Consider the following 26,626-nt stretch of genomic DNA (forward strand, 5'->3'; position numbering starts at 1 on the left):
CGGCCTTCCTGCATTTGGGGATTGCAGCTGCAGAGCTCCTGGTCCCAAGGGCTCTCACCCTCCCCCCCCCAGCCCTTCCACAACCTGACCAGGTGAGTAACATGATGATATTTTCGTGGGGAAATGGAGTGAGGGGAAGACAGGCAGCTTTTGGGGTGCCACAAAGCTGAACCATGCCACCCCCTTCACTCCTCACAGAAATAAGGATCTGATTATTTTGTGCAGGCTGAGGCATTAAGACATAGGCAAGGTGTTTTCTAGTTCTGTGGAACTGCGTTTAGTTTTGAAGGCAGGTTTTCTGAGGGTTTACAGAATAGCACTGGACCTCTGGGGTAAAACAAGACTTCCAGGGAACAAAAGGGAATTTATTGTCTGGGCATGGGGTCCTGCTGTCTCATCCCCAGCTGAGACCTCAGAGCACAGAGAGCACATCGGGGTCCCAGCACCGCTGAGCTCCAGTGACCCAGCTGGGCTGCCAGGGCAACGTCCTGCTGTCAGTAAAAGGTAGTCAGGGAAAGGGGTTTATTGGCTTTTAATTTTTAAAACCCAAAGCATCAACGCGCCAAGAGGCCGTGGAGCTGTGTGAACAGAGCTGGGTAAGAAGCCAGGACTGGGACAGTGGGAAACAGCTCGATCTCCGCTGAAGGACCTCGGTGAACCCAACACCAGGTCACCTAAGGAGGACGTGCACAGACTGCAGGCAGAGAGCAAGCAGCACGGCTGCCTTACAGTGGGATTTCTTTGCTCCCGGTTTTTTGTTTTTACTTATATTTTTAAAACCCCACCACCTTCCATGTGGCAAAACCAAGACAAGAAAGAAAATCAGGTAGTTGTTGAGCAAATCCCAACGAGTGGAGTGAAACCAGGTGGTGTCCCCTTTGGTTCTTGCTCCTCTGGCTAATTTTGGTGGTCCATGACGGCACGATAATCACAGCAGCAGCACAGAGGAGAAGGATCCCGGAACACACGCTCCGGTTAGAGGGTGTAATTTCCTCGTCTAACATTAACTGCGAGGCTCGGTGGGGAATTCTCAGAGGAAGGCTCTGGTCAGCCACAGCCGGCTCGCAGCAGCGCCGTCCTCCTTCCTGGGGCAGAGGGGAGAGCTGGCGCTGCCTCCCCTCAGCCATCCCCCTCCCCAGCGGGGGCACACGGGGACCCCCCCGGCGGGCTGTCCCCTCGGCCCCGCCATTTTGTGTCTCCACACGCCGGGAGAGCCGCTGAGGGGGCTCGGCAGAGCCGCTCCGCGACCAGCGGAACTCCCCACTAAGGTGGAAGGCGCAGGCAGGCTCCTGCCGCCCCTCAGAGCTCCACTAAGCCGGGCGGGGCCCCGCGCAGCCCCAGGGACCCTGAGGGGACGCACGCACAGCCACAACACATCCGCCATGACGGGCACCTTCCGCACCACCTCCCCTCCCTCCCGCTTTATACCCTGCCCCGCGCGCCGATTGGCTGCGGCGCCTGTCCGTCAGGCTGGGAATTTCCCGGGGGCGGGACCGCCGCCTCCGGTGCTGGTGGCGGAGCGGGGAGCGCCGGACCCCGATCCCGATCCTGATCCCGGTCCCGATCCCGATCCCGGCAGCAGCCCCGCCGCGGGGCGTGCGGCAGGTGAGCTCGGAGCGGCGCGAGGCCCTGCCGCCCCCGGGGACAGGAGCGCTGCCCGCGGCACCGAGGTCCTACCGGGCACCGGCGTCGCGTCGCCGCAGCGAAGGGTCCCGGGCCGGGGGTGATCGGGGCTGGCGGGCTCGGAGGCTGCGTGTCGGCCGTATCTGTCCGCTCCGCGAGCTCTCGGGCTGCTCGGGCGGTCGGGGTGAGACCCCGGAGGGGGCCGGGGCCGTGCCGTCCACCGGGTGTCGCGGCCGGTCGCGATAGTCGTGCCGTGCCTCAGTTTCCCCTTTCCCGGGCAGGGCGGGGGCTGCCGACGCCCCGCACCCTGCCGCTCTCGCGGGGGTCGGGCTGGTTGTGTGGGTCCCCACCCCGTGTTGGTGGTGGCGATGCCCGGGGGGAGAGGAGGAGGCTCGGGGGGTGCAGGGTGGGGATCCCACAGCCCCCCGGGTGCCGATCCCCCGGGGGCGGCCCCGCTCCTCCCTCGTCCCGCCTTGCACAACCGCGGCGTTTCCCGGGCCCACGCATCTGCCTCCCGGTTATCCCGGGGTTGCGCTCCCCGCCGGGCAGCTCTAGTGCGCGGGTCTCCCATGGCCACGCATCCAAGGACCCTCCTGTCCACGCTGTTTTCCTTCCTCTTTGACTTTAACCTCCTGGTCTGGTGGTGTGTGTCCCCATAGAATGCTGATCCAGAGGCTGGAATAGCTGGAGCAGGAATGGCAGCAGCATCCTCTTTTGGGAGAGGGTGCACAGCCTGTGTCCCCCTCTCTCCTCCCTCACTTCCATGCTAAGATCCCCACGGAGGGCAGAAAGAAAGAAAAAAAGATGCTGCCTGTCACTGCTGCTTTGGGGTGAGAATGGCTCCAAGTGGCACTCTGGGGACCTGCAGCCTCTCAGAGATCCAGCTGTCCTGTTCCTCAATGTCCCTGGCACAGGTTGCTCGCCATATCAGGGAGTCAAATACAGCCTTTCCCCTTGAGCTGGATTTTCCCATCGCTTGGATGGATTTTTTCCATCACTTGGATGGGTTATTCCCATCACTGGGGTGGGTTATTCCCATCCGCTGGGGAAGTGGGAGCTGTTCTGTTGCCACAAGCTCTTTTGGAGTGCATGTTTCATGGAGAGCACTGCCAGACAAAGCGTTCCAGGGACCAGACTTTGGGCACTGGGATGGGTTCTGGAGGGCTCCAGCCACACATGTCCTTGAGAGCTGTCTGTGGTGAGGTGAAGTGAGCAACAAGAAAACAGGAGAGGCTTTTTGCAGCCCTTGGCATCGTTCCTGGCTCTGCAAGAAATCCCACGATGCCCTTTTGGCCTGACCTATGCAAAACAGACCTATTTAGCGCAGGGCCGTGGGTTGTTGCTTGCCAGCAGCTGGTACAAAACATTCATGGGCGGAGGAAACTGAACCATCTACTCTTGTGGCATTGGAGGATTTGTTTTAAAGCAGCAATTCTTATACTTTGGGTGACAGAGGAAGCTTTGCTGATGTGGCTTTGTTGTGCCGGCTGAAGTGCACCACACTGGAAAGGAGTAGCTTGGAAGCAAGAAAAAGGGGTGGCTGTGCCTTACTCTGCTTTGGAGCGCTGTGATGAGCAGCCATGATGTTATTGAGCTCTGCAGGGAGAAGTGGAGCAGGCAGCATGAGGCAGTTGTCTTTGCAGCAGAAGACCCATTGCATTAAACCCCCAGGGTGCTGCCAAGAGAGCACCACCACCATGTCTGGCTGCATGTCCTGCCTGTGCTGGAGCTTGGGGCCATGCTTAGGAGCTCTGCAGCCGTGTCTGTAGACCCGGCAGACCCAGGGAAATGCTTTATTTTCCTCATGAGCAGCCGCATCAGAAGCAGGTTGTTTTTTGAAGCTCTGCGGGAGGTGGGTTTCTGAGGCGAGAGTAGGATTTCTGGCTGCAGGACATCTGTACTACCTGCTGTGTTTTGGGTAGGGCTCTCGCCTTTCCCACCCTCTCTCTGTGGCTAAATAGGCTGGAAAGGAAAATGCTTCAAGTGGAGGTTTAGGCTTTTCCCTTTAAGACCTGAGCCTTGCAATGCCTGCTTCCCTCTTCTTTTATTACTCCCAGCCCAGTGGACTGCAGTGCCCAGAAAGTCTCGTTATTGCTCCCTCCTAAATCCAGCTCTGCTTTTGCTTCCCTGCAAATGAGACCAGTTCAGCAGCCCAGTTGTCCCTGGTCTGGGAGCTGCTGGAGCTCTGGAGAGGAAGACAAAACCAGGCTGGGGTCTGTGGCTTTTTGCTGATTTCCAGTAAAATGATCAAACAACAACAGCAGCAACAAAATCCTTCCATAGTGTCTGAGTGGCTTTTGCTTTTCCTCTGAGGAGGGATGCCGGGGATCCGGCAGCCCCGGTCATGGGAAAATTCTGCTGGCAGCCTGCAGGGATTTACTTTCACCTCCTACGATCCTGGTGTGGAGGAGGCTTCCTGGGATTGTCGTGTGATGGAGTAAGGAAAACCTCTTTCTCCCAAGGGCTGGACTGAGCCCCCACCATGGATTGCAGGATGGGAATTGATGGGCTGCCAAGGCCTCAGCTTTGAGATGCTGGTCCCCACCACAGGGCTCACTACCCAAAGCAGACCTCCAGCAGTGCTTGCTGCATAGGATTCGCATTCTCTGCCTTGGGATCTTCAGCTGTTTGCAATTTTAAAGCCAGAATCATGTCCTTCTGCATGGCTGGTACAGGGAAGGCTGGGGAAGTGGTGCATGTCATCCTGGGTGACAGCAGTGACAGTTCCTGCTCACTTCCAAGCCACAGCACAGCTATTTAAATACCACTCTGCTTTCATCTTCACCCAGGAGCCTCCCCTGCCCACTCCCACTCTCATTCTCTGGTTTTGCTGAGCTGTCATAAAATTTTACTACCTGAAGGTCTTGGTGCCCTGCTTGGAACCAGCAACGCCCACGGGTGACCGTCTGGCAGTCTCCATCCATGGCTGGGCACAGAGCCAGCGAGCTACAGCCAGGCAGCCACGGTCTGTGCCTGGCCCTCAGCCCCAAGGGCTGTGAAATACTGTCAGATTAGCTTAGGAACTGTTGACTGGCAAAGAGGGAAGTGTTTTCTGGTGGTTCGGTGGTTTCTGCTGGAGTTTGTAGTAGTCATGTTTTCCTCGTGTTTCTAATCACTAATAGGTGCTGGTCTGTGGTCCTCTCTCTCCTCCCCCAGTGTTTTTTTTGAAATGAGATTTTCCACCACTGTAAATCTCACCTGTCAGAACTCTTAAGGAAAAAAAAAAACAACAACAAACAACAAACCAGGACTGGGATCAGTGACCTGGTCACCAGGGTGACAGCTGTGTCCCAGCCACTCCTTGCAGAAACTGGGCTGTGTCTCCACTCCAGGAAACCCTCCCTGACCCTGGTACTGCGGAAACTCCTCCCTCTTGCTGGGTATTGTTTGCTGTTGAATTTGTGGCTGGTCTGTGCTTCCGTCAGCTGGAGATAGTTCAGTTCCTCTCCGCAGCTGCTGTTTGAAAACAGCTTCTGTGTCCACTCTGCTGCAATCTCCCAAGTGGGGTGCAGACCTGGGGTAGATAATTCTTAATAAAATCCTGAGAATTGGGCATAGCAGAGACTTTTGGTGGCTCCATCTGGCTGAAAGAACATGGGATCACTGTGAACGAGCTCTGACAAGGTGATCAGTGCAGCTGGATTGGGTTTGAGGGGTTCCTGCAGGGGCTGGGAACCTCCCATGTGTGCTGTGGGGCAAGGCAGAAAACCTCCAGGTTTGGGGACTGGAGTGTAAGAGAAATAGGGGCCGGTACTTCAAGCTGCTGCAAAGCCACATGGGGAAATGGTACCACACGAGAGGACAGCTTGTTCCCACCTTCCTTAGTCTACAACTGGGTTTGTCCCGGTGGAGGACATGGATGTCCCGCAAGATGCTCACTGCAAGATGGGTTTGCTACCAGCTCTTCCCAGAGCACCAGATCTGGAGCAGCATATGGTGACTAGAGACCAGTGAGAAACAGGCTCATGTCCCCAGCCTGCCTGTGGTGCCATCCCAGTCCTCTGCCAGGCTGGGCACATGTCACAGCATTTGCCTGCCATGGAGGTGCCACTGGGCCACATGTGTGCCTCCATGCTGGGTTCTGTCCTCCCCACTGGCAGGTCTGCTCCAGTTTTCCCCATCCTGTGGCAGGAGGCTGTGAGGGATTTCATAGAATCCTAGAATGGTTTGAGTGGGAAGGGACCTTAAAGATCATCTAATTCTAACTCCCTGCCATGGGAAGGTACACCTCCCATTAGATCAGGTTTCTCCAAGCACCATCCAACCTGGCCTTGAACAATTCCAGGGCTGGGGCATCCATAGCTTCCTGTCAGCTGCTCTGGGCCCCAGGAATATCCGCTCCTCAGCTCACCCCACACCACGGCAGCAGGACAGCTCCCGGTGATCACCACCTCCAGCTGCTTGGGATGGGGCTACAAGCAGTGGGGGGCTTGGCAGCACCCACAGGGCAGGAGGATGGTGTGGCCCACCAGTGCATCTCCTAGAAGCAGTCTGCCACTGAGGACAGGCCTGATTCTAATTCCTTGCCTAATTCCCTGCCGCTGAGACAGGCGTTAATCGCTGCTCCAGTTGTGGATGCTGCCAGGTGGCAGTTGTCATCTGGAAAGTCCCTGCCGCTCCCTGGCAGGCAGGTCATCCAAACCGGAGATCAGCCTGGATCACTCATGGCATGAGCATTAGTCTGAGGCTGAGACAGTTTCGGGTACGGGCTACCCCCTTCTCCTTTCAAAATGCATCCCCTCAGCCCCCTCCTGCTCACCAGCACCCAGCTGCCTTGGCTGGGGGAAGAACACTTTGGGGTGCTCCCGTTGTGTCACCAGCCAGCACCCCAGCTCTAGCTGGCACTGGGACCTTCTCAGCTGCTGCTCTACTCCACATTATGGAGCTGGCATCAGGGGGGACAGTTCTGATAAGTTGTGCTGTGATTCACAGCAGCTGCTTTATCCCCCCAGGAGATGAGTGAGACCTGGAGCCAGGATCTTGCCCAGCTGTCCCCAGGCCAGACCTCAGCAAGGGGGAGGCCTTAGGCCACCCGCAAGTGCAAGGAATTGGAAAAGCAAATAGTGGGCTGCTTGCAGATGATTCGTCTCCTTGGACTTTGCTCCCAGCCTGGCACATGCCTGGCTGTTCCCTGTGCCTGATTCAGGAAGCCACGCTGTTGGCAGCCGGTTTTTCCGGCTGAGCCGGAGGGCAGAGCGGGTCCCTGCCTGGCTCCTGGGGCTCATCCCCACAATGCTGCCCAAATTTCCCCACAGCTGCAGGTTAAGGTTTTTGGGGGTGCAGACAGTGCCCCTCCCCAACAGCGCCAACAAGACTTTATGCCCCACAAAAATACCATTGAGCAGGATGTCCTGGTGACAGTGTCCAGGTTCAGACTGGCATGGGTGGATGCTCCTGGGCTGGGTCTCCATCCTTCCTGGGATGCAGCAACCAGTGGTTGCCACCTCCTCTGCTACTCCCATGCCCTGCAAGGGTGAGAGCCAGCCTTGAGCAGGGCTGCTGGTGATGCCTCCTCGTGTGACACTTCTCATGGCCGTGAGTCACCCCGACATGTTCACCCCCAGCAGGGCTGGAGGGGGAAGTGCCTTTACCTGGGACACTTGTTGGCTGGCTGGTGAGTAGTGAGGCAGCGCTGCCTTCACCAGCACAGCACCCCAGGGCCCCACAGGGTTGGGACCAGGGGACTGTGGCACTGTCTGGAGCCAGAGGAAGGTGACGCTGTGCTCCACTGCCTTGCAGGGATGCCCAGCTGGGAGATAGGTGACTGAACAGCAGGCATGGAAGGGAGAGGACCTTACCGCATCTACGACCCTGGTGGGGGCTCAGAGGAGAATGGATCCACGGCCTTGGAGCGCCTGGTGGAGGAGAACACCCGGCTGAAGGAGAAGATGCAGGGGATCAAGTCTATTGGTAACTGCTGCATGCCAGGGGGATGAGGTTTGCCTTTGGGGGAGCCCAGCCTGTGCCCACCAAGCCTGGGGTTTTCTTGCAAAGTTGAGAAGGGTGCTGGTAGAAGTGGTGGGTCTTGACACTGGGGCAGCAGTAAAGCTCTCCCTGTCTTGGGGGGTTGAGCAGGATGCCTGAGCTTTTTCACATGAAGGTGCAGGGGGAACAAGGGTTTTGCTGAACTTCTATGGTGCTTTACAGTGGGATAAATGGCTGGGAAGAAAAGGCAAGTTCTGGAGCTAAGTCAGCTTCTTGGAGTTCACAGGTGCTGGGGTCTGTTCTGCTTTTGATGAAAACCCCCACCTCCTCCAAGCTCTTTTGGGTCAGAGGCTTTTCCCAGGTGCTGCTCAGAGACCCTGGTATTGGGTGCTCTCTGCCAGCAGGGACATGCCAGTGTGGAAATGCTCCAGCCTAGTTGGGCTACCCCCTTTCTTGTCCTTGACCGCCTTCCCCCCACCCCCAGTTTTGCTTTCGGTCTCGTGACCCAGCTTCCCCTTTCAAGTCCTGCTTCTGCAGCCAAATTTCCACCTGCCTCGTGATTGCTGTTGTGTCACCATGCCCTTACCTGTGACCAGCTTCTGCTGGTGTGGCAGCAACCACCCAGGGTAGGGGGAGGATTGCATTGCTGGTGACAGACCCCACAGTGGGCAGGCTGGACCCCTTGGGACACCACCGAGGCTTAAATTCACTTCTTCTGGGAAGTGGAAGAAACCTCTAAGAGACACAGTGCTGCCCTTCTGCCTCCTCTGTGTGTCATGGGGATTTCTGAAGTCAGTGAGCCACTGATACAGCTTTGCCATTGGATTTGTCCCAGAAAAGTTGTTTCTGGGTGAAGAAGGACTATTCTGGGCACTGCTCCACCCAAATAGAGTGTTTGGTACTGGTGGATGGGGCTGCTGCAGGGCAGACACTTGGGGAAGGAGGCTGAGCATTCTGCTGTTGCCCACAACAGGAGAGCTTCTGGAGGAGTCCCAGGTCGAGGCATCCAAGCTGCGGCAGAAGGCAGAGGACCTTGTGAAGGACAACAAAATGCTGATGGCATCATCTTCCTTGGAGGACTTGGTGAAAACCGGAGGTAGGAGACGTGAGGCTCATGGAGGAGGAATAACCCAATGGCTCAGAATCCTGGGCTTGGGGGAAGGGAAAGAGTGTGCAGGAGACTTTTATGAAGGTCCCTTGCAACCCTGTCATCTCTAGAGTGTATCAGAGCACTGCCATCCTCCCTTCCAGAAGGAGGTTTCTGTCCCATCTCCATAGCTGGGGTAAAAACCATCTGTGGGTGCCTGACCTGGCAGGGGTCTGCATCCCAGGTGAGGAGAAGCCCTCCTGTCCAAAAGTTTCATGGCTACATCCTCTCTCCTCTCTGCAGCTGTCGGCCCTGATCCCAGCTTCACACGGGCAGCCCCGGGCAGCGCCCAGACGGACATGGAAGTACGGAAATCACCTCCGAGTGTGAGTCTGGTGAATGTGGGAGCTGGTGCTGGCGTGGCTGGAGGGAGGGACTCTCCACCTAGTTAAAGCAAAAGGAGACAGCCTTTAGCCTCTAGAAACAGGGATAAACCTGAAACAGTCAGCTTCTCTGCTCTACTCCTGGTGGTCTTCTTGTGGTGGATATCCTGGGCTACCATTCCCCAGGGAGCCCTGACCTGGCTGCCTCCTCTTGCAGGGATCCTCCTCGGAGTTTGAGGTCGTCACTGTCGAAGCACAAGGGTTTCCCCAGGAGAACAGGAGAGCGGTGAGTGGCCCTGGTGCCTGTGGGACTTGGGGAGTCGAGCCAGTCGGTGTGGTAGTGCCAGGGGTTTGGGGGTGTGCAGGCAGGCAGCACTGTGCCCCAGCAGGCACAGGCAGGGCTGACAGACCCATGTCAAGGCAGCCCTTAGGCAAACTACAAAGGAGGGATAAACTTGACAGGAGCGCCCAAGAACAAGTGGCCTGACTGGACTGCCTGGGCACAGGGCCAGTGAAGCAGCCCCAGACAGATGGGGCACTGGTGTCTGCAGATGTCACACAACAGTGGCAGGGTGTGACAACCCAGTGACACTTGGATGTTCACCTGATGCCCACACTGGGTGAGACCATTGGGTCTCCAAGCCCCATCATTGCTGACAGGGTCTGCCCTAGCCAAGGCACCTCTGTGTGCTCCGTTTGCTGCCACCTGAATGTCCCTCCCTGGCTGTCACTACCCTGTCCTGTCCCACTCTGGCTTTTTGTGTGTGCTGGAAGGGAGAGGAGGAGGGATGGGGAGCCCAGCAGAGATGAACATCCGCTTGCACCACATGGTACCAGTAAGAGATTTTGCTTTCATTGAACATCCCTGTTCACATTGGCCAGAGAGGCCCTAGGAGGGGTTGAGTCTCACTGGACACTCCTGGGGTGCAGCCATGGGTGATGGAGAATGTGATGGCATCTGCCTGGCAATCAGATGCTGGTGCCTGAGCCAAGTCCTAGTCCTGTGCTCACAGGTGGTCTTCCCAGCACTCCAGCTGGGCTTGGGTCCTCACTGCCTCCCCTTGCCAGCCAGCACGGGTGGGAAGAGCTGGCCATGCTATGCTCCACACACACCCTCCCACAGCTGTTTCAGGGCTGTAAACCCCAGGGTCAGGGTGCTGGGGACACACTGAGCTCCTGGCCCCATATGATGCCACCCAGGGTATTCCCACAGGCAGCAGGTGAGTCAGCAGGGCCAGGAGCAGAGCAGGCAAAGGTGTGGCAGCACATCCTCACCTCGTCCCGGCAGTGCCGTGTGTGCCAGCTGGGCTCTGTTGTGCTGGCAGTGTCTCCCAGGCAATGGAGGAGTTAACCAGCCACACCAGGGGAGCACAAACCTCTTGGGGACACCCCCCATGCGTGGGCAGGGGTACGCCCTGGCACTGATGGGTGCACCCTGATCTGGGCTTTCCCAGCTACTGTTTAAATCCCGTGCATCACCCTCTTGGCTGCCAACTGCCAAAGAGCTCAGGTTCCTGTTGCCTGGTGTGCCACAGCAGCAGGGGAGCACCGAGGGAGAACAGGAGGAAGGAGAAAATGGGGATTGGGTAAGACCACGCTTTCCAGCACAGCCCAGGGCACACATGGACAGTCTCAAGAGCTGGGATTTCTAGTCTTGGTGCTGATGGGGAGACCTCAGGTGGAGAAGAGAGCAGGGGTGGAAATGCCTCTGTTGCTATCAGCGAATCAAGAGTGTGTGGTCTGCTCAGACTACCAAGGGGCACAGGGAATCCATGGCCTGGGAAAGCTGCTGCCCTAATGTCCTCCCTGCACTTGGGGTCTTGGTGTCCCATGTCCAGCAGCTGGGAATCAGACCCTTACAAAGCTGGCAGTTTTTCAGCGTACTGAAGGCTTATTGCAGGTCCAGCTGCCCAGCACAGCCCAGGGTGGGAGGTGAGGATGACTTTTTCCCCAAGAGGGAGCTTTGCAGTGTTCCTTAAACTGGTCTGACTGCACTTCATCCCATTCCCAGGACTTGGAGCAGCCGCTGAACGAAGATGCCAACCTGCTGCCCCAGCTGCAGCAGCTGGAGAACACGCTGAGCGGCTGTGCCAAGGAAGCCAGCAAGGACCAGGTCTTTGTGCGCATGGGCTACATGGCCTCTGAGCTCAAGCGCTTGGCCTCCAAGGTGCACAAGAACGAGCAGAGAACATCGTTCCTGCAGGTGAGCAAGGGCTGGCCTGGCTTTTCGTGGGGGTTTTCCTGCCTTTGTTTTTTCCCTGCCAATCCCCTCCTGTCCACCCTGAGGTGAACGCCCACCTTCATGCCAGGGTTTGGCGGGAGGTGGGTGGCCCAGCAGGCTCCTGGCCACGTCCTCATGCTGCCAGTGTTCACCCTCCAGACGCTGTGTGAGACACTGCACAGTGAGAACAAGGAACTGCGCACCAAGCTGGAGAGGGACCTGGAGCAGAGAAACCAGGCTCTGGAAAAGCTCAGGTGAGGGTGGGTGGTGTGGAGGGGGACAGGGCTGCCCTGGGAGATTCTTCCCACTGACCCATCCTCCCTGCCTGCAGGTGTGAGAACCAGGAGCTCCGGAGGATGGTGACGCTGAGCAGCCAGGACAGTGGGAAGAGGGAAGCTGCCGAGCAGCAGCAGGTGAGGAGGCAGCATCGCCTTGGAGAGGGCCGGGAAGGAGGCAGGGAGCCCGCTGACACATCAGCAAAGGTGGCCTCATCTTACTCAAGCCCCCAGTTTGTCCCAGTATGACCAGCAAGACTTCTCAGGGTCTCAAGGGGATGGGAGAGGCCGTGGGAGGGGAACTGGCTTGAGTTTAGCCGACCTTGGGCACAGCCTCCACAAAAGCCCTGAGGGTCCCCCCGTGCGCGTCCAGCAGAGCGGGGCCATGGTGGAGAAGGCGCCGGGCAGAGAAGAGCTGGAAGCCAAGGAAAAGAAGGTGAAGATCCTGGAGCACCAGCGCAGGGAGGTGAGGACCAGGCTGGGAGGGAGGCACAGGGCTGGGATGGGATGGCACCAAGAGACTGGGGCAGGGCTGCAGAGCCACAGGGAAGCACTGCTGGAGCTGAGATCTCCATCCAGCTGGTCCCCGAGGTGCTTTCATGTCAGGAGTCTGCTGGGCACTGCCACAGCTGGCTTGGAGCAGGGTTTGGGCTCCTGTTCAGCCATCCCTCTCTCCTTGCAGCTGCTGGAGGTGAATAAACAGTGGGATCAGCATTTCCGCGCCATGAAGCAGAAGTACGAGCAGAAGGTAGGGCTGGATGCTCGGGGGCCACATCTCTACTGGGTGCTGGGTGGGGGGGACTCAGAGGAAACAGGGTGCAGGGGAATGTTTGGGGGCTGCCTGCGCCCCCTTTCCCCCCATTGTGGGTCCTTCCAGGCCAACGTCCCCACTCTCCCCTGGCAGGTCACGGACCTGCACCAGGAGCTGGCCGAGGCCCGCAGGGCACTGACCGAGCTGGAGGCGGAGCGGGAACAAAAGCAACGGGATTTTGACCGCAAGCTGCTCCTGGCCAAGTCCCGCATCGAAACGGAAGAGGTGAGTGCCTTGGGAAGAGTGACAGGGAGCTGCCAGCCCTATTGCCCTGCGCTGGCTGATCTCCCTCCCACGCCCGGTCCTGCAGGCAGAGAAGGAAAGGCTGTCCATGGAGGTGAGAGACCTGCAGCAGAGGATGCGGTTCCTGCAGGAGCAGCTGGCTCCAGTCACCAGGCAGCGGGAATACCAGGAAAAGGAGATCCAGAGGCTAAACAAGGTGGGTGCAGGGCACAACCCCTCACTGCAAAATGTCTTTCATGTTCTCCGGTCTCTTCACCTCTCTCAAATCCCAAACTGACCCTGATCAAACCACTCTTGCCCAGGCAGAGGCTTGTGCCAGATGAGGCTCACCGTATCCCTCTGGGCTCCCAGGAAAGGGGGTTCAAGGAGGGTCTGTTGTCCCTCATGCCCCTGCCCAGTTATACCCACTTCCCATGCTGGGCACATGCCCATGGTACTCCAGAGACATCCTGGGGACTGCACCTTGCTCTGACCCTGCTCCCTTCCCTTCCTCCTAGGCACTAGAAGAGGCCCTGAATGTCCAGGCCTCTCCACCACCCATCTTTGCCATGGAGCCAGCGGGGAAGCTGCCACAGCAGGAGCTGTTGACCCAGAACGAGCTACTCAAGCAGCAGGTAGGGCAGGACACGGAGCCACTGGAGGCAGGGAAGGAGCTACATGTCCTGGACCTTCCCAGCAAAGAACCCAGAGCTGCCCAGCAGCTGGGTGGGTGTCAGTGCTGTGGTGGTGGGGACTGGGGACCGAGCTCAGCGTCCTCCAGGCATTCAGCTGGAAGGACCACAGCCATGGGCCATTGTGACAGCCCACATGCCTGGGGCTTGGCGTAGCTGATGGGGTCAAGGATGGCAAGTCAGTCATAGGGGTGCTTTGGGGAGGTGTCTGCCCTTGGTGTGGTGCACACACATTCCTCCCTCCTGCCAGGTGAAAATTTTTGAGGAAGACTTCCAACGGGAGCGGAGTGACAGGGAGAGGATGAATGAGGAGAAGGAAGAGCTGAAGCAGCAGCTGGAAAAGCTGCAGAAGCAGTTGGTCCTCTCCAACAACCAGGTGATTAGTGCTGGCTGCCACCAGCAGCATTTCCAGGAGCCCCATGTAATCCCTGTGTGTGTTGGAAGTGCTCATCCCCAGTGTCACAGCCCCCATGCCCACCTCAGAGCAGGGGCTGGGTGTCACCAGCAGCACTCTGGAAGCCCTGTGTCTGCCCTGGGTATGTCAGAGGTTCTTGTCCCCAGTGTCACAGTCCCCTGTACCTAAGAGCACCTAAGAGTAGGGGCTGAGGGAGGACAGGAGAGCAGAGGGGTGGTTTTTCTGCTGGATGTCACTGCCAGAGCATCTCCTTTCACTCATCACACAGACATGGGGGTGGCAGGGTGGGCTCTGCACTAACTCTCCTTGCTCCCAGCTGCGAGCCTCCAAAGATGACTGCCAGAGGGAGAAGGAGGAGAAGGAGAAGCTGAAGAAGCTGCTGAAACAGCACAAACAGGTGGGGATGGGAAGAAACCCTCCTTAGGCAGAGGGAGTGTGGGCTACAGGCCTGGCACCTCTGAGCCAGGTGATGGTGGTGGTGGTGGACTGCCCTCAGGATCTATCCATCATCTATCCTGGCTCCTCACAGGCTTCTGGAGAGAGGCTGCACCCCGAGCCGGTGCCAGGGCCGCTGGGCCCTTCCTGCCCCATGTACCAGTACCAGTACAGTCCCCCCATGGCTCACCCCATGTACCACGGCTTCGATGAGTGGCAGCAGGTCCGATACCCGCCAGCCATGCCAGGCGAGCACACGCCGGGACAGAACTTCCAGCATTTCCCCCCGGTGAGTGTCTACCTGTGCCAGCACAAGGGGGAGCAGAGGGGCCATGTGAGTGGGTCTGGGGCTCACTGCTGAGCAAGCAGCTCCTCTGGGGCCCCTGAATCACAGAGCAGGGAGCTGAGCACGTGTGTCCTGTTGGCATCTGACTGCTCAGCCCCTTTCCTCCCCCTCCTCCTCCTCACACCCTGGCAATCAATCAGGGAGTGCAGCCTCATGATTCACATGCCTGGTAATTCACTGTGTTCCATCTCCTCCCACAGCCTGAGTACCCTTGGCGCCCACCCTGTGCCATGGTTCGCAGCCAGAACGCCCAAGCAGTGGCTGGGGTGAAACCAGTCCCCAAGGACTTGGGTAAGGCTCAGACCCCTGGTGGTGAGGGTGCCCCTGTCCTTCACTTGAACCCCTGAAGTTGGTGCTTGGCTGAAGACCTGGGGGAGGGATGGGGGCTTATCTTTCCAGGCAGTGCCCATTTCCCCTCAACCCCCCTCTCATCAGCTGAGGGGGTGATTATGACATGGGGTTGGTCCCTGGTGCATCCCCACCAGCATCCCCACAGCACCTGAAGTTGGGCTGAGCTCCAAAAGCTCACGGAATTGTGGCAGTTGGTGCTCGGGAATAGCAGCCATGCCATGGCTGCCATCCCTCCCATGGGGCTTGTCTGGGCATGAAGAGCTGCACTTACCCCCTGCCACCCCTGTCTTGTGTTCCAGAACAGGCAGGTCCTGGACTGCCCTAACGCCAAGGACCGGCTGCGCTCCGACACCACTGGAAGAGGAGTAGGGTGTGTGTGTGTGCCCGTGTGTGTGTATCCAGGAGCTTCCTCCGGCTGCCGATCCCTGTGTGTGGACATGTGGTGCACGTGGCTGCACTCGTGGCCTGGATTGGCTCAGCAGAGCATCCCCCCAAGAAAATCATGAAGGAGGGACTGGAGGGGCCATCGCGGTGGCGGCCAGTGCAGGGTCAGGCCCCTGCAGCCTTCCCCTTCCCCCCGAGGTGTCAGGCCTGGCGTCGCTGTAGAACTGAGTCAGGTCTTCGGGGAAGAGGAGCCAGCGTTTCCCAGGAGCGTGCCAGGAGCTGCCCCGGTCCAGGGGCTTGGGTTCAGCCCCTGGAGGAGCGGGTGACGACGAGGACTCTCCCAGCGGTGGGAGGTCCCACTCTCGCAGGCAGGTGCCGGCCACAGCCATGGCCCGGCCTGAGCCTGGTTGGTGTCTTTGTATTTATTTAAGGACTGAAGTGTGGCTGAGTCTCTCTGCTTTTATCCCGAAAGCTGCTTCCTTTGGGGCAGCCTCTGCATGGAGACAGGGAGGGATGCCAGGGCTGCTGGTCCTCCGGTGCTCTAGGTCACAGGGCCATAGTGAGCACAAGGGGTCCCCAACCCTTGCACGGGCACTCCAGGATCTATTGCCCCAAGTCCATGCCCCCCTACCTCCCTCTGGGCACTGGGCTCAGCCCCCCACCCTTCTCTCTCCTGCCCCCCACCTCTGCCAGGGCAGGGAGGTCTCGACTGTCCTGTCTGCCTCTCCATGCAGCAGTGGCCTCGGGGACAGTCCTTCACATTGCACAGCAAATCTTGCTCCAGAAAACAGGTGTGGAGGGGAAAAAACAAACACAACCCTTTGTGTAACACAACCCTATTTGTGTAAGCATGGCTGTCATGTGTGTGACAGCAGGAGCCACTGGCCCAGCATGCTCCTCACTGGGGGCTGTCCTTGGTCCCACCTGCAGCCCATTTTGCCCACCTCTACACCCTGTCCCCCTCCTCTCCCCAAATGCTGGACTGTGATGACAAATCCTTGTTTGCAGTTGCCCGGGGAAAAAAAATGGAGTTTCTCCAGTTAGGAACTGCTCCCCCCAGGCTGGCTGCTGTGCCCTCCCCACTCTTCCCTCTCTACCCCGACCAAGGAGTGGGGCTGTGCATTTGCAGAGCCTTTATTTGGTGTTTCTATGGTGGGGGGCGAGGGGTCAGCTGCCCCCGACTGGGAGAGCAGCACGTCTGTGCACCAGAACCACGGGCAGCTTGAATGCACTGAAGAGCTGCTCCGTGCTCGGCAGGATCAGGCCAGGCCCACCCCACACTGGGGGCTTTCGGGCTGAGCCTTCATGGAGACGTGGTCTTCTGCTCCAGGGGCAGCTGGCCCCTGCATCCTCCCACTGCCTGGGATGGTGGGGCAGAGGAGTGCAAGCTGGAGGCCAGGAGACATCACCACCAGGGGTGGAGGTGGGACATGGAGTTATTGGAAATGTCCCACTCCCATTGCTGAGGTCTCTGACACAGGGTGACCCAGCCCAGCATCCTGGCTGGGGGGGTGACAGAGACGGCAGCAATGGAAGGGGACAGCATTTAGCTCTGGCTGCCAGGGAACATCCTGGGAGGGAATGGATGGGGAAGCAGCCAGGGGGGATGCCGGCCCTCATGCCAGCTCTACTTGTCCTGCTTCTCCTGCCGCTGCCTCAGGTAGGCCATGATGTCGTTCTTCACGACCCCGATGTTGGCGCGATGGTACCAGCGCATGATAGGCACGCCATCAGGCCCCACCAGGAACTTCTCGAAGTTCCACTTGATGTCATGGATCCGCAGAGGCTCCCAGAAGAGTTTGTTGGGGTTCCCAAAGTTCTCCGTCACCGGGGGACAGGCATTCTGCAATTAAAGGCCAGTGCATCACTGCCTTCCCCCTCCAAAAACCAACCTGGGTGCTGCCCCCTCACCCCCCCTTGCCACGGCACCCACCTTCAGGAAGGTGAAGACCTTCTGCTCCTTGACCCCATTCACATCCCCCTTCTGGAAGAGCTGGAAATTGGGTTCAAAGCCACCTCCTGGCCGGACGTGCCTGCAAGGGGAGGGTGGGCAGGAGGCTGTGCAATGGACAGCTCTGGATGTTGCACAAGGGGTGGTGAGGGAACCCCAAAACCCCTTGTTTTGGGGGCCACAGCCCCAGGCTGGGAGGGAGGTCACAACCAGCAGGAGCTGCAGCCTATGCACCCACCACCTGGCTGGGGACCTCAGAATAGCTGGGGTGCACCACAGCCCCCACCACAGTACTCACTTCAGAGCAGGGAGGATCTCTGAGTTCTGGCCAGGTTCCTGCTTCCCAAATTGGTTGGAGGGGAAGCCGAGGACCACAAGCCCCTGGTCTCTCAGCTCATTTTGTAGTGCATTCAATTCTGCATGCAAGGAGAGCCAGGGGTGGGTTAGCAGGGGACCAGGCATACCCCCAAACCTGCACCCACCTCCCTCGGAACATGTTACCCCTTCCCTCAGCTCCCTGAAGCAGAACAGGCCACAGGGACGTGCCAAAGGCTGCACCCCTGGGTGACACCACCCACTCCTGGGCTGCCTGCCCTGACCCCGAGGTGTGTGTGCCCTGCAGGGCTCTTACCAACATACTGCAGGGTCAGGCCTCAGTACGTGGCCACGTTGACGAAGAGCACCATCTTCCCCTTGTACCTCTCAAAGGGGATGAACTCGTCCCCATCGATGGTCATGGCTCCATAATTGTAGATGGTGTCGTTTACGGAGTTGTAGCAATCCACCTGTGGGGCGAGGAGCATCCCATGGGAGCAGGCTGGGGGGCTGCCCGCCACCCCATTCCCCATCCCCACAGGCACCAGAGCAGCAGGCCGAGCCCTGGCACTGGCTGTGAGTGCAGCTGCCAGCGTTGTGTCTGTCCCCTGTCCCAAATACTGCTGGCAGCAGCCAGGCTCCAGCGTGCCAAGGTCACAGTGATGGGACAGGCTGGCTTGCTCATGCAGATGCACATGTGTGTGCACACATGTGCAAGCCTGGGCAGCGGGCCCGGCTCCAGCCGGGGGAATGTTTATTGGCCAGGAAGCGGCAGGAATGGGAGAGGCTGGAAAACAGTGAGGCCGGCCCCAGTGTCCCGGGCCGTGGGCAAATGAGCAGGACTCAGCACCTCCCCACGCCTCTGGGGAGCAGGGGCAGCACAGGGGGATCAGGGTGGCACTGGAAAGGGCGGGGCTGGAGCAGCCCCTGCATGCGGGCCACAGGGATTAACTCGGGGGAGCCCATCTCCTGTCCCCCACCAGGGAACTGAGGCACAGCCAAGTGCACGGAGGGGCTATTTTGGGAGCTGGCAGGAGGTGAAGTCACAGGGGCTGTGCCCGGGGACTGAAGGCTCCGTTGGGCTGTGGGGTCCCAGCGGGCAGGGTGGAGAGCCTGGCTGGGGGGGTGACAGTCACCCCTGTCCCCTGCCCGCTGGGCTGTAAGGACATGGCAGCCTCCACACCCTCCAAAAACGGGGGAACCCCCTGGATGATGTGCATGGAAGAAAATCCCCGTGGTCTGCCCCAGCGGAGGTCGGAGGAGGGGGTGTCATAGGGCCACCGTGCCCCACTCCTGCCCCGGGGAGCCCTGCAGAGAGCCTTGGGGACAGGCGGGTCCCCAGGGTGTCACACAACCCCCCGTCACCCCCCTCACAGGCCCCGTGGAGGTGCCCCCCGCCTCTTACCTTCTCCCTCTGCTCACTCCACCCCGGCTGGACGAGCCCAGCCAAGAAAAGGGGCAAAATCCAGGCGCTGCGGGAGCAGCCCCCCATGGTGGGGCGCGGGGTGAGGGGTGCTGGCACCCCCCTGACAGCCCGGGGCCAGCGGCGGGGACCAGCGCTGCTGTCGCCTGCTGTCACCTCCGAGCCCGGCGGCCAAGAAATAGCTGCGGGGCTGCGGCGGGGGAGCCAATGGCCGGGGGGGGCCGGGCCGGGGCCGCGTTAACCGTGTGGGCTCTGGGACGGACACACGGACACACGGACGGACACCGCCCGGGGGTGGCACCACGGCCTGGCAGGGACCGGGGGCACCCACGGGAACACGGGGCAGAGGCATGTGCGGAGGGTTTATGCAACAAGTTATCCGAGCCGGGATAAACCCGCAGATTGGGAGGAGAAGTGCCGGGGGGACGGGGAGTGGGGCGAGAGAGGGGCCGGGAGATGGAGAGGGACCAGGGGGGCAGAGGGAGCGAGGGGGGGAGAGAAGTGTCGCAGCGAAGAGGTGCCCCATCCTGTGCAGGGCACCCAGCCAAGGTGGCATTTCCCTCTCAGTGGGGTGCTGGCACTCGAGGAGCAGGGACTAAACACCCCCAGCAGCATCCCGGGGAGGCCGGGCTGGGGGTCGGGGGGTGTGCGTCCCCCAGTGGTTGCAAGGGCAAAGCTGGGGAAAGTTGATCCTGCTTTTCTCCCTGGTGCCCAGTAAATTAGAGTATTGTTGAAAGCAGCCCTGGAGGAAGGTTCCTCCCGGGGCTGTTCTGGGGCTCGGGGGCTGTGGCTCCACACTGACCCTGCTGCGGTCAAGGGCAGGGCACCACTGTCCCTTAGCCCTTGGTGTCCCCAGGGGCAGGAGTTTCCAGGGTCCTGTTTGCACAGGCAAGAAATGCAAACGTTTACCCTGGGCTGTCTCCAAGGAAAATATCCCTGGTGAGGTGTAAATTCCTTGAAATCCCCCAACAAAACCATTTGATGGGAGAATTAACTGGATAGGAAACTGCGGTTTGGGGTGGGGGCTGGTCTGGGATGCAGGGCAGGATGGGGTGGCAGTGGGTGAGCCCTGGGGAGACCAGGAGTGCCAGTAGGAGGTTTGGCTTTACAAAAAAGCAGGGCCAGCCCTGCCATGATAGTGTCAGCAAACCAGCTGCTGGAGATATCACCAGGGAAGGGGAGCGAGGACATGGGTTAAGAGGAGGCTGGGAGCAATCTCCCAAACCATGTTTTTCACCGGAAGAAACACTATGTCCTTGGAAAGGCTGATATTGTCTGGCTCCGAATGCAGCCTCAGATGATGTGGGAGGGCTGGGAGTTGGGTGCATCCTTCAGGCACCCAGGGAACCTATGGAGAAGGGCAGCTGTGGGTCCCTCCGTCACTGGCAGCATTCCCAAAAGCTTTAAACCTGCACTGCTACTGGAGAAGTGCCTTAGCCCTGCCCTGGCATGGGGTTTGGAGTGTTTCTCCAGGTTCAGACAAACCCCCAAGGTCCTCAACTGCTGCCTGGAGATTGCCCAGAGCCCATTAGAAGGTGCCAGCAACCAGGCTGGCCACAGGGACGCTCCAGTTGACCCTCATGGATGTGGGGGAATGAGGCAGCTCTTTGCCAAAACCGGGGAACCTGTAGGAGCCATTATTAGGGGTTTGACCCTCCCCAGCCACTTCCCAGGCTCTGGGTAGATTTGGGGCCACAGGGCCATGGGGCTGCAGCTCCTGGCCAACACACTGCTTGCACCTCTCTGCATCCTGCAGCCCACAGGGACCAGTGTGAGCCTGGCACAGTGCCCTGCTCCCCAGCCAGCTCACACTGCTGAGCCTGACCAGGGCTTGAACCACCTCCCGGGACAGAGCTGGGACAGACCTGAGGAGCTGCTCGGGGCTGTGCTCCCTGCTCCACTAGCTCCCACCAGGGGAACAGCCACCCACTTCTAGTTATGTCCCCTAATTGCCTGGTGGCTTTCTCCTGGTTAATAAGGACTTGGTGGCTGGAAGAGCAGTGTGGCTTGTGCAGTGGTGGCACTGTGTGGTTGTGTCCCTTCCATGTGTCCCTGATCCTGCACAGGGAAAGGCTGAGCTACTTCAGAACTGAGTTTTCTTGAAATCAAAATAAAAATAAGGGACCTCTTTCTCCAAGCCCCCTCTCCTTGGGTCCTGGTGCCAAATCATCCTTGGTGGAGGTGGGGGATGGAGGAGTACTTAATGAGCCACAGCTGATGGACACCCTCTCTGTCACTGAGCTTCCACGGCAGCCTGGGTATGTCACTCAGTGTCCCCACCATGCTCTGCCTTGCCATGCCCAGGCTGCATGGCAGAGCTGAGGGTGCCAGGGGCTCCAGCAACACTGTCTGAGGGCAGTGTGTCACTCTATCCTGCAGAACTGGGGTCCTCCACTCCCAATGGCAGGCGCGCTGGCCGGGCTGACCCTCGCACGAACCTCCTTCCCTGGTTGTTTTTCCACCAGAGCTGGGCAGGAGCCAGCCCCCGCCTGCTGCAGATGTTTGGCAGGAGTTCGGGGTGGGAGGCCAGGCGCTTCCAGCCCCGTGGCCACCACACTGCTGCTGCCACCAGCCTCCCTGGCTGTCCCCGAGCTGCGTGCCAGGGGCTGCAGAGACCTCGTGCCAGGCTGCAGGGCCACAGCTGAGCACAGAAAGCATGAAAGCAGGGGTGGGGACCATGTACTGCTGCTGGCTGAACTTGTCCCAGAACTGATCAAGCAGTTTCTGCCATGTAGAGTGACAGGCCAGCAGTGTGCCAGGGTGGTGGTGGTGGTGAGCTTGAGCAGGAGCAGGCAGCACTGCCCTGGCTCACAGCAGTGCAGCTTCCCTCTGGCAGCCTGACATGGCATCAGTCCCAGGGCAGCCTCTGAACTTTTGTTCTAGGTGTGCAATGGCAGGCAAAAGCAGAACAAGCTCTGCCAGGCGAGAGGCCCCAGCTCTTTGGGCACGAGGCCTCCCCACACTGCCAGCCTGCAGCTCGCCCGGCCCCCGCCACCCTGCCCCAGCCCATGTGCTCCTGCACACTGCCCTGGTTCCGTGGCAGCCTCCCTGCTGGGCACGGTGCCCAGCACCTTTTGAAGTAAGGACCCCCCTCCCCGAGTGCCCTCGCAGCCCCCCAGGCTTTGGCCTGGTTGCTGCCCCCCTCCCCATTGCCATCCCTTCCTCTTCCAGGGTAAGATTTGTCCCCCTGCAGAAATGCCACTGACTCAATTTCCCACCCACCTTCCCGCCACAAAGGGGGACTGCTCACAGGCAAGGTGAGAGCCAAAATCCCCCATACCCCGCTCCCTGCCAGGGTTGCCCCATCCTCATCTCCCAGCAGCAGCCCCCATGAGCCAGCAGCCAGCTCCTGCCACACTCCAGCACCTCTAGGAAAGTATCCCAGTGGGCGCTGAATCACCTCAGCGCCTGCATCATGCCTGCTTGCCACAGTGTCTGCTCCTCAAAAGGCAGGAAAAGGCTTTTTTCCTTGGCAAAACACCACATAAACACTGCCTCTAAGCTCCAGCAATGTTCAGGCACTGAAGCCAGGGCTGTGGGAGAATTTGCTTATCTTACTCCATCCTGGAGGAGGAATTTCCAACTCAAATGTGTTGGAAATTCAGTCTATATCCATTCTTCCCTATCTTCATTTAAAAAATGTCCTGACTTCTCCCTGCTTTCCCCCAGCTGCCATTTCACTTCATGTTTGTTGTTGTTACAGGCAAACCCCTCTTTCCAAGGCCTTTCCTGGAAATGTTTGCCACGGACTTGAAACTCTCCAGAAAACTCATACCATGAAAGGAAACCTCTCACATCCCTTGGCTGCTCCAAGGGGCACACAGAGGTGGGAGCAGGCACTGGGCATGGTTACATGGCTGGGGTGGGGGGGAGGTGTTTCATACTTTCCCTCGTGTTTTGCTCCAAACCTGGCTTCCTTCTCAAACCATTCCAATGTTTGTGGCTTCTTCCCTATTCCTCTCATAGCGAAGCTGCTCAGCTCACGTTCCTGGTGCCAGATGCCGCTGGCCATCCAAACAGTGTCCCCAGGGAAGCAATGCTGAGGTGGAGCACGGCGGGGGGGGGGGAAGGGAAGCAGAGCTGGGGCTGTTCCCACCCTGCACATCCGTAATTTCTTCCAGCTGCTGCCGCACCGTGCCAGCACGGGAGGGAGAGAGGAGGAACAACAGGAAAATAACTCTAGTTATTTGCCTCAAATTCTGCAACTTGAGAGGGAAAGAGAGTCAACAGCTCGAAGCAGAAATTTTTTTCTGGGCTGGGCAAGGAATACGCATCCCTTTCCTCCCGGCACAACCACAGCCTGTGGCTGCAGCACAGGCATTTCCTCAGCTCACAAGGGTCTGTGCTGTGTTCCCTTCTCGGGATGGGAGGTGTTTGCCCAAGGTCCTGCTTCCCCAGGAATCGCCTGCCTCTCTAGCCCCAACCCGAATCAGATGCCAGCTGCCGCGGATCAAGCCACACGAGATGAGACAGGATTTGAACACTGCAGGGCTGGTTGCTCTTTCCAGCAAACAAAATGGGATTTGAACAATTCCCACCAGCATCACCGTAGTGTTTCCCCACATCCCTGACTCATCCTGTTACTTGAGACCTTTCCTGCCATGAGTCACCAGGACACCGTTTCAGCCCCAGGACTGCTCCTGCCCCACTGACCCCGGCACGAGGCTGGTGTGGGGAAGCGATGCTGGTCACCAGAGTGGGAGGAAAGCAGCCATAACCACTTTCAGAAAGTCCTGAGGGATCCTTCCAGGTGTCTGACAACCATTGCCCAATTGAAGTTTGCCCTCCCAGAGCGTGGGGCTGGGCTGGCAGTGTGCCTTGTATAGGGCTGCAGCCTCCAGGCTCCAAGGCCAGACAGAACCCCAGCACCTTGAGCCAAAACAGTGCAGGAGGTCTCTGTGCAGGAGCACAGAGAGGGCTTCTGGAGAGGCTGCAAAGTATCTCAGATCCTGTGCACGGGCACCCAGACGCCACCCGTAGTGTGAACAGAGCCACACGACATGCTCATGTGTAGGTTAAAGTCCATTTATTTCATAACAAAGAGCAATGCAAGAACTTACATGATCCCCTGCCACTGATTAGGTACAAACCTGCTCCTCCCACTTTACCTGCCCAGGTGAGAGGTGCACAGACCCCCCCAGTGGGGCCGGTGTGTTGGGTGAACAGTGAGGGCTCTCGCTATCGGGAGCGGGGAGCACAGCCAGCATGCAGGCAGACAGGCTGGCAGAAGCTGCACACACTCCTCTGCCCTGCAAGACCCAGAAGAACCAAGAGCCCCATAACATTTTCCTACAATTTCAGCACATAACGGATAGAGGAGAAGCCAGTGCCAGCTGCACGTCTGCTGTGCAGCCAGGACGGGCTCTGTCACAGATGCTTTCAGCCAAGCCTTCAAACTCGCAACCAGAAGCCACATCCATCTCGCTTTGACCCTTTTTTCCAAACACCCTGAGAGCTGGGACTCCGAAGAAGAAATAATTCTGTCGGGCATTTCCACTCCTTGCTGCTTGCCTGGAAGGAGATGGGATCATCAGTGACGGCAAGACTAGCCTTCCTGTCTGATGGCAGCAAGTTGTTTCTAGCTGGACACGTCCACAAAGTCACCCACTTTGCTCTCCCGCTGCTGCCTGTGCTGCCACCTCCCCCGTGGTCCTGGTGAGCTCGGTGGGCAACAGGAGGCAGTGGGTTCACCCAGCGAGAGCCTGGTGCCAGCACAGGGGCAGGCATCCGAGTGCTGGCCAACCCCGGCTCCTGCCCGTCTCTCCAGCTCTCAGGGTGCCCCATCGGGCTCTGCGGGGTCCCTGGCACAGGGTCCCGTGGCCGCAGCCCCCTGCCCGGCCGTGCCCCAGTGCCCACACCTCACACGATGCCGTTGCGCGTGGGGTGAGTTCGCACGCGGTAGATGATGACGGCGGTGGCCGGGCAGAGCACCAGCGCCGTCATCACCAGGATGGTGGCCAGGATGATCAAGACGATGACCCAGACGTCCAGGATGTGCTTGGGAAGGGCGGCAGGACCTGTGAGTTCCGGGAGGTCCATTCTGCAAGGGAGAGGCAAGGGGTGATGGGGCAGCCCCCTCCATCCCTCCCACAGCCAGAACCCCTGTGCTGCTCTGAGCAACCCGCTGCTCTCTCCAAGCTGTGGCCAGGTCCAGCTTTCACCTTGGGCTCCTCTGAGAGCCTTTGGTAAAGGCTTCTTCATTTAGCCCCAGGATTTACAGCGTGCTTTGAAAGCACTGGATGAAAGCCTAGGGAAAAACTTCCCTATTAATTGCTACCGTTGTTAAAGGAGCTGATAAAGCAAAGCCATAACAGGGCATCCCGCTGGTCACTCACCGGTGGGTCATCGCGTGGGGAAATGGTGGGGTCAGGTCAGCCAGAGCCCCCCTCCCTCCTGGGGAGCCTCTTGTGTGTGTGTCCCCCACACCTGTACTCCGTGCTGAGTCACGGAGTTAACAGCTCAATGGGGCGGAGGGGCCGGAGAGCGGGGACCCCCTCTCCACAGGGACCGCGGCTGCGCTCCCGTCCCGCTCCGGCACCCTGGGGGTGGGGGACACGATGCCGTGGGGAAGAGGCGTCAGCTGCCTGTGCCCTGCCTGTCCTGCCTGTGCCCTGTCTGTGCCCTGCCCTTGCCCTGCCTGCCCTACTTGCCCTGCCGATGCCCTGCCTCTCCTACCTGCCCTGCCTGCCCCCTGCATGCCCTGCCCATCCGACCTGCCCGCATCCTCTTACCTGCGGCGCTGCCCGGCTCCGACTCGGGCTCCGTCTCCGGCGAGAAGCGACGGCAGCTGCGGATCCCGTCCGGAGAGGAAGACTCCGCCTGGCCCCGCCCGGCCCGCGCGGGGCGGCAGGGAAGGGGAAAGGGAAGGGGAAGGAAAAAAAGGAAGGAGACGAGAGGGGAGGGCAGTCAGGACTTTTTTTTTTCCTCACCAGGCTAAAGCAAGGTCACATTCCACCTCATCCCAGCCAGGACGGAGTCCCACCGGGGGAGACCATCTGGAGACGAACCCGAAGGTGTCAGGTCGGCACCGTGGGAACATTTAACTTCTTAGCCCTTAACAAAGGGTTCTCCCCTGCCCCGTCCTGCTCCTGCCACAGCAGGGCTCACAGGTCTCACCTGCCCCTGAGGCCCGGGGGAGGCACTCCCCAGGGATCCGGGCAGAGACAGGGAACAGCGTTTCCACTGCCCACTGGAACATTCCACTCCATCCGTGATGCCGAATGGCGAAAGCAGAGGTGGGATGCTCTGATTTTCCTGCTGGGACACCAGCTCAGTGTCACACACAGTGGGACTTATGCACTGCATCCTTCACTCCTGCTTTTTCCCAGGGAAACCTCCTGGTGGAAACCCCCTACCCACATGCTCTCAGACCCCCCTGGCCTGCAGGCACCTTACTGGGCCCATAGGACAGGCAGGGAGCCTCCTCCCTGCCTTCCCAGCAGTGCTCCCCTCCAGCTGCTGTTGTCAGATAAAGAGCATGTGGGGGTTTTATCTCGAGCTGTGGCACATCCTCATGGACAGGGGTTTCCTCTGGAGCTGCCAGTGGTGGGCAGAGGGCAGGGACTGATTCCAGGTGCTGTGCAGGGATGAGCACAGGGGTGGGAATGAGGGATTCATGCCACAGTCCAGGCTGTGACCAGTGCTCGGTCGGGGTATCCAAGAGCAAACTGGGGGTGGTTTGCTGATGGAAGCTCTGCCCACACAGCACAGCATTCACAGACCTCATGCTTTCCTGATGATCCCACGACATGGGAATGTTTGTTCTTG

General features: G+C 59.1%; 3 protein-coding genes across 6 annotated transcripts; 1 reads left to right on the forward strand and 2 right to left on the reverse strand.

The window, feature by feature from the left end:
• The first annotated feature begins 1,482 nt into the window (after positions 1 to 1,482).
• Positions 1,483 to 15,613, forward strand: TNIP1 (TNFAIP3 interacting protein 1). 3 transcript variants are annotated; one of them, XM_027643186.1, is made up of 18 exons: positions 1,483 to 1,605; positions 7,363 to 7,533; positions 8,522 to 8,644; positions 8,939 to 9,021; positions 9,236 to 9,304; positions 11,030 to 11,221; positions 11,399 to 11,493; positions 11,571 to 11,652; positions 11,888 to 11,980; positions 12,197 to 12,262; positions 12,419 to 12,550; positions 12,636 to 12,764; positions 13,066 to 13,182; positions 13,490 to 13,615; positions 13,971 to 14,051; positions 14,184 to 14,378; positions 14,636 to 14,726; positions 15,086 to 15,613. In XM_027643186.1, exons 2-18 carry the CDS (start codon positions 7,401 to 7,403, stop codon positions 15,109 to 15,111), a joined length of 1,833 nt encoding a protein of 610 aa, XP_027498987.1. In that variant the 5' UTR covers positions 1,483 to 1,605; positions 7,363 to 7,400; the 3' UTR covers positions 15,112 to 15,613. The 3 variants fall into 3 exon arrangements, with proteins under 3 accessions (XP_027498987.1, XP_027498988.1, XP_027498989.1); XM_027643187.1 differs by having other exon boundaries at positions 11,891 to 11,980; XM_027643188.1 differs by lacking the exon at positions 11,888 to 11,980.
• Positions 15,614 to 16,288: 675 nt separating this feature from the next.
• On the reverse strand, positions 16,289 to 19,027 carry GPX3 (glutathione peroxidase 3). Of its 2 annotated transcripts, XM_027643192.1 has the most exons (6): positions 18,842 to 19,027; positions 17,753 to 17,906; positions 17,420 to 17,537; positions 17,104 to 17,203; positions 16,793 to 17,013; positions 16,289 to 16,558 (listed from the first exon to the last, which is right to left on the reverse strand). In XM_027643192.1, exons 1-5 carry the CDS (start codon positions 18,926 to 18,928, stop codon positions 16,798 to 16,800), a joined length of 675 nt encoding a protein of 224 aa, XP_027498993.1. In that variant the 5' UTR covers positions 18,929 to 19,027; the 3' UTR covers positions 16,289 to 16,558; positions 16,793 to 16,797. The 2 variants fall into 2 exon arrangements, with proteins under 2 accessions (XP_027498993.1, XP_027498992.1); XM_027643191.1 differs by having other exon boundaries at positions 16,289 to 17,013.
• A 4,841-nt stretch (positions 19,028 to 23,868) lies between these two features.
• On the reverse strand, positions 23,869 to 25,718 carry SMIM3 (small integral membrane protein 3). Its single transcript, XM_027643425.1, has 3 exons — positions 25,591 to 25,718; positions 24,718 to 24,899; positions 23,869 to 24,370 (listed from the first exon to the last, which is right to left on the reverse strand). The coding sequence occupies exon 2, from the start codon at positions 24,896 to 24,898 to the stop codon at positions 24,719 to 24,721; it is 180 nt and encodes a 59-aa protein (XP_027499226.1). The 5' UTR covers position 24,899; positions 25,591 to 25,718; the 3' UTR covers positions 23,869 to 24,370; position 24,718.
• Positions 25,719 to 26,626: the final 908 nt, after the last annotated feature.

This window comes from Corapipo altera, unplaced genomic scaffold, assembly GCF_003945725.1.
Source record: "Corapipo altera isolate COAL_440 unplaced genomic scaffold, ASM394572v1 75, whole genome shotgun sequence".
Lineage (NCBI taxonomy): Eukaryota > Metazoa > Chordata > Aves > Passeriformes > Pipridae > Corapipo > Corapipo altera.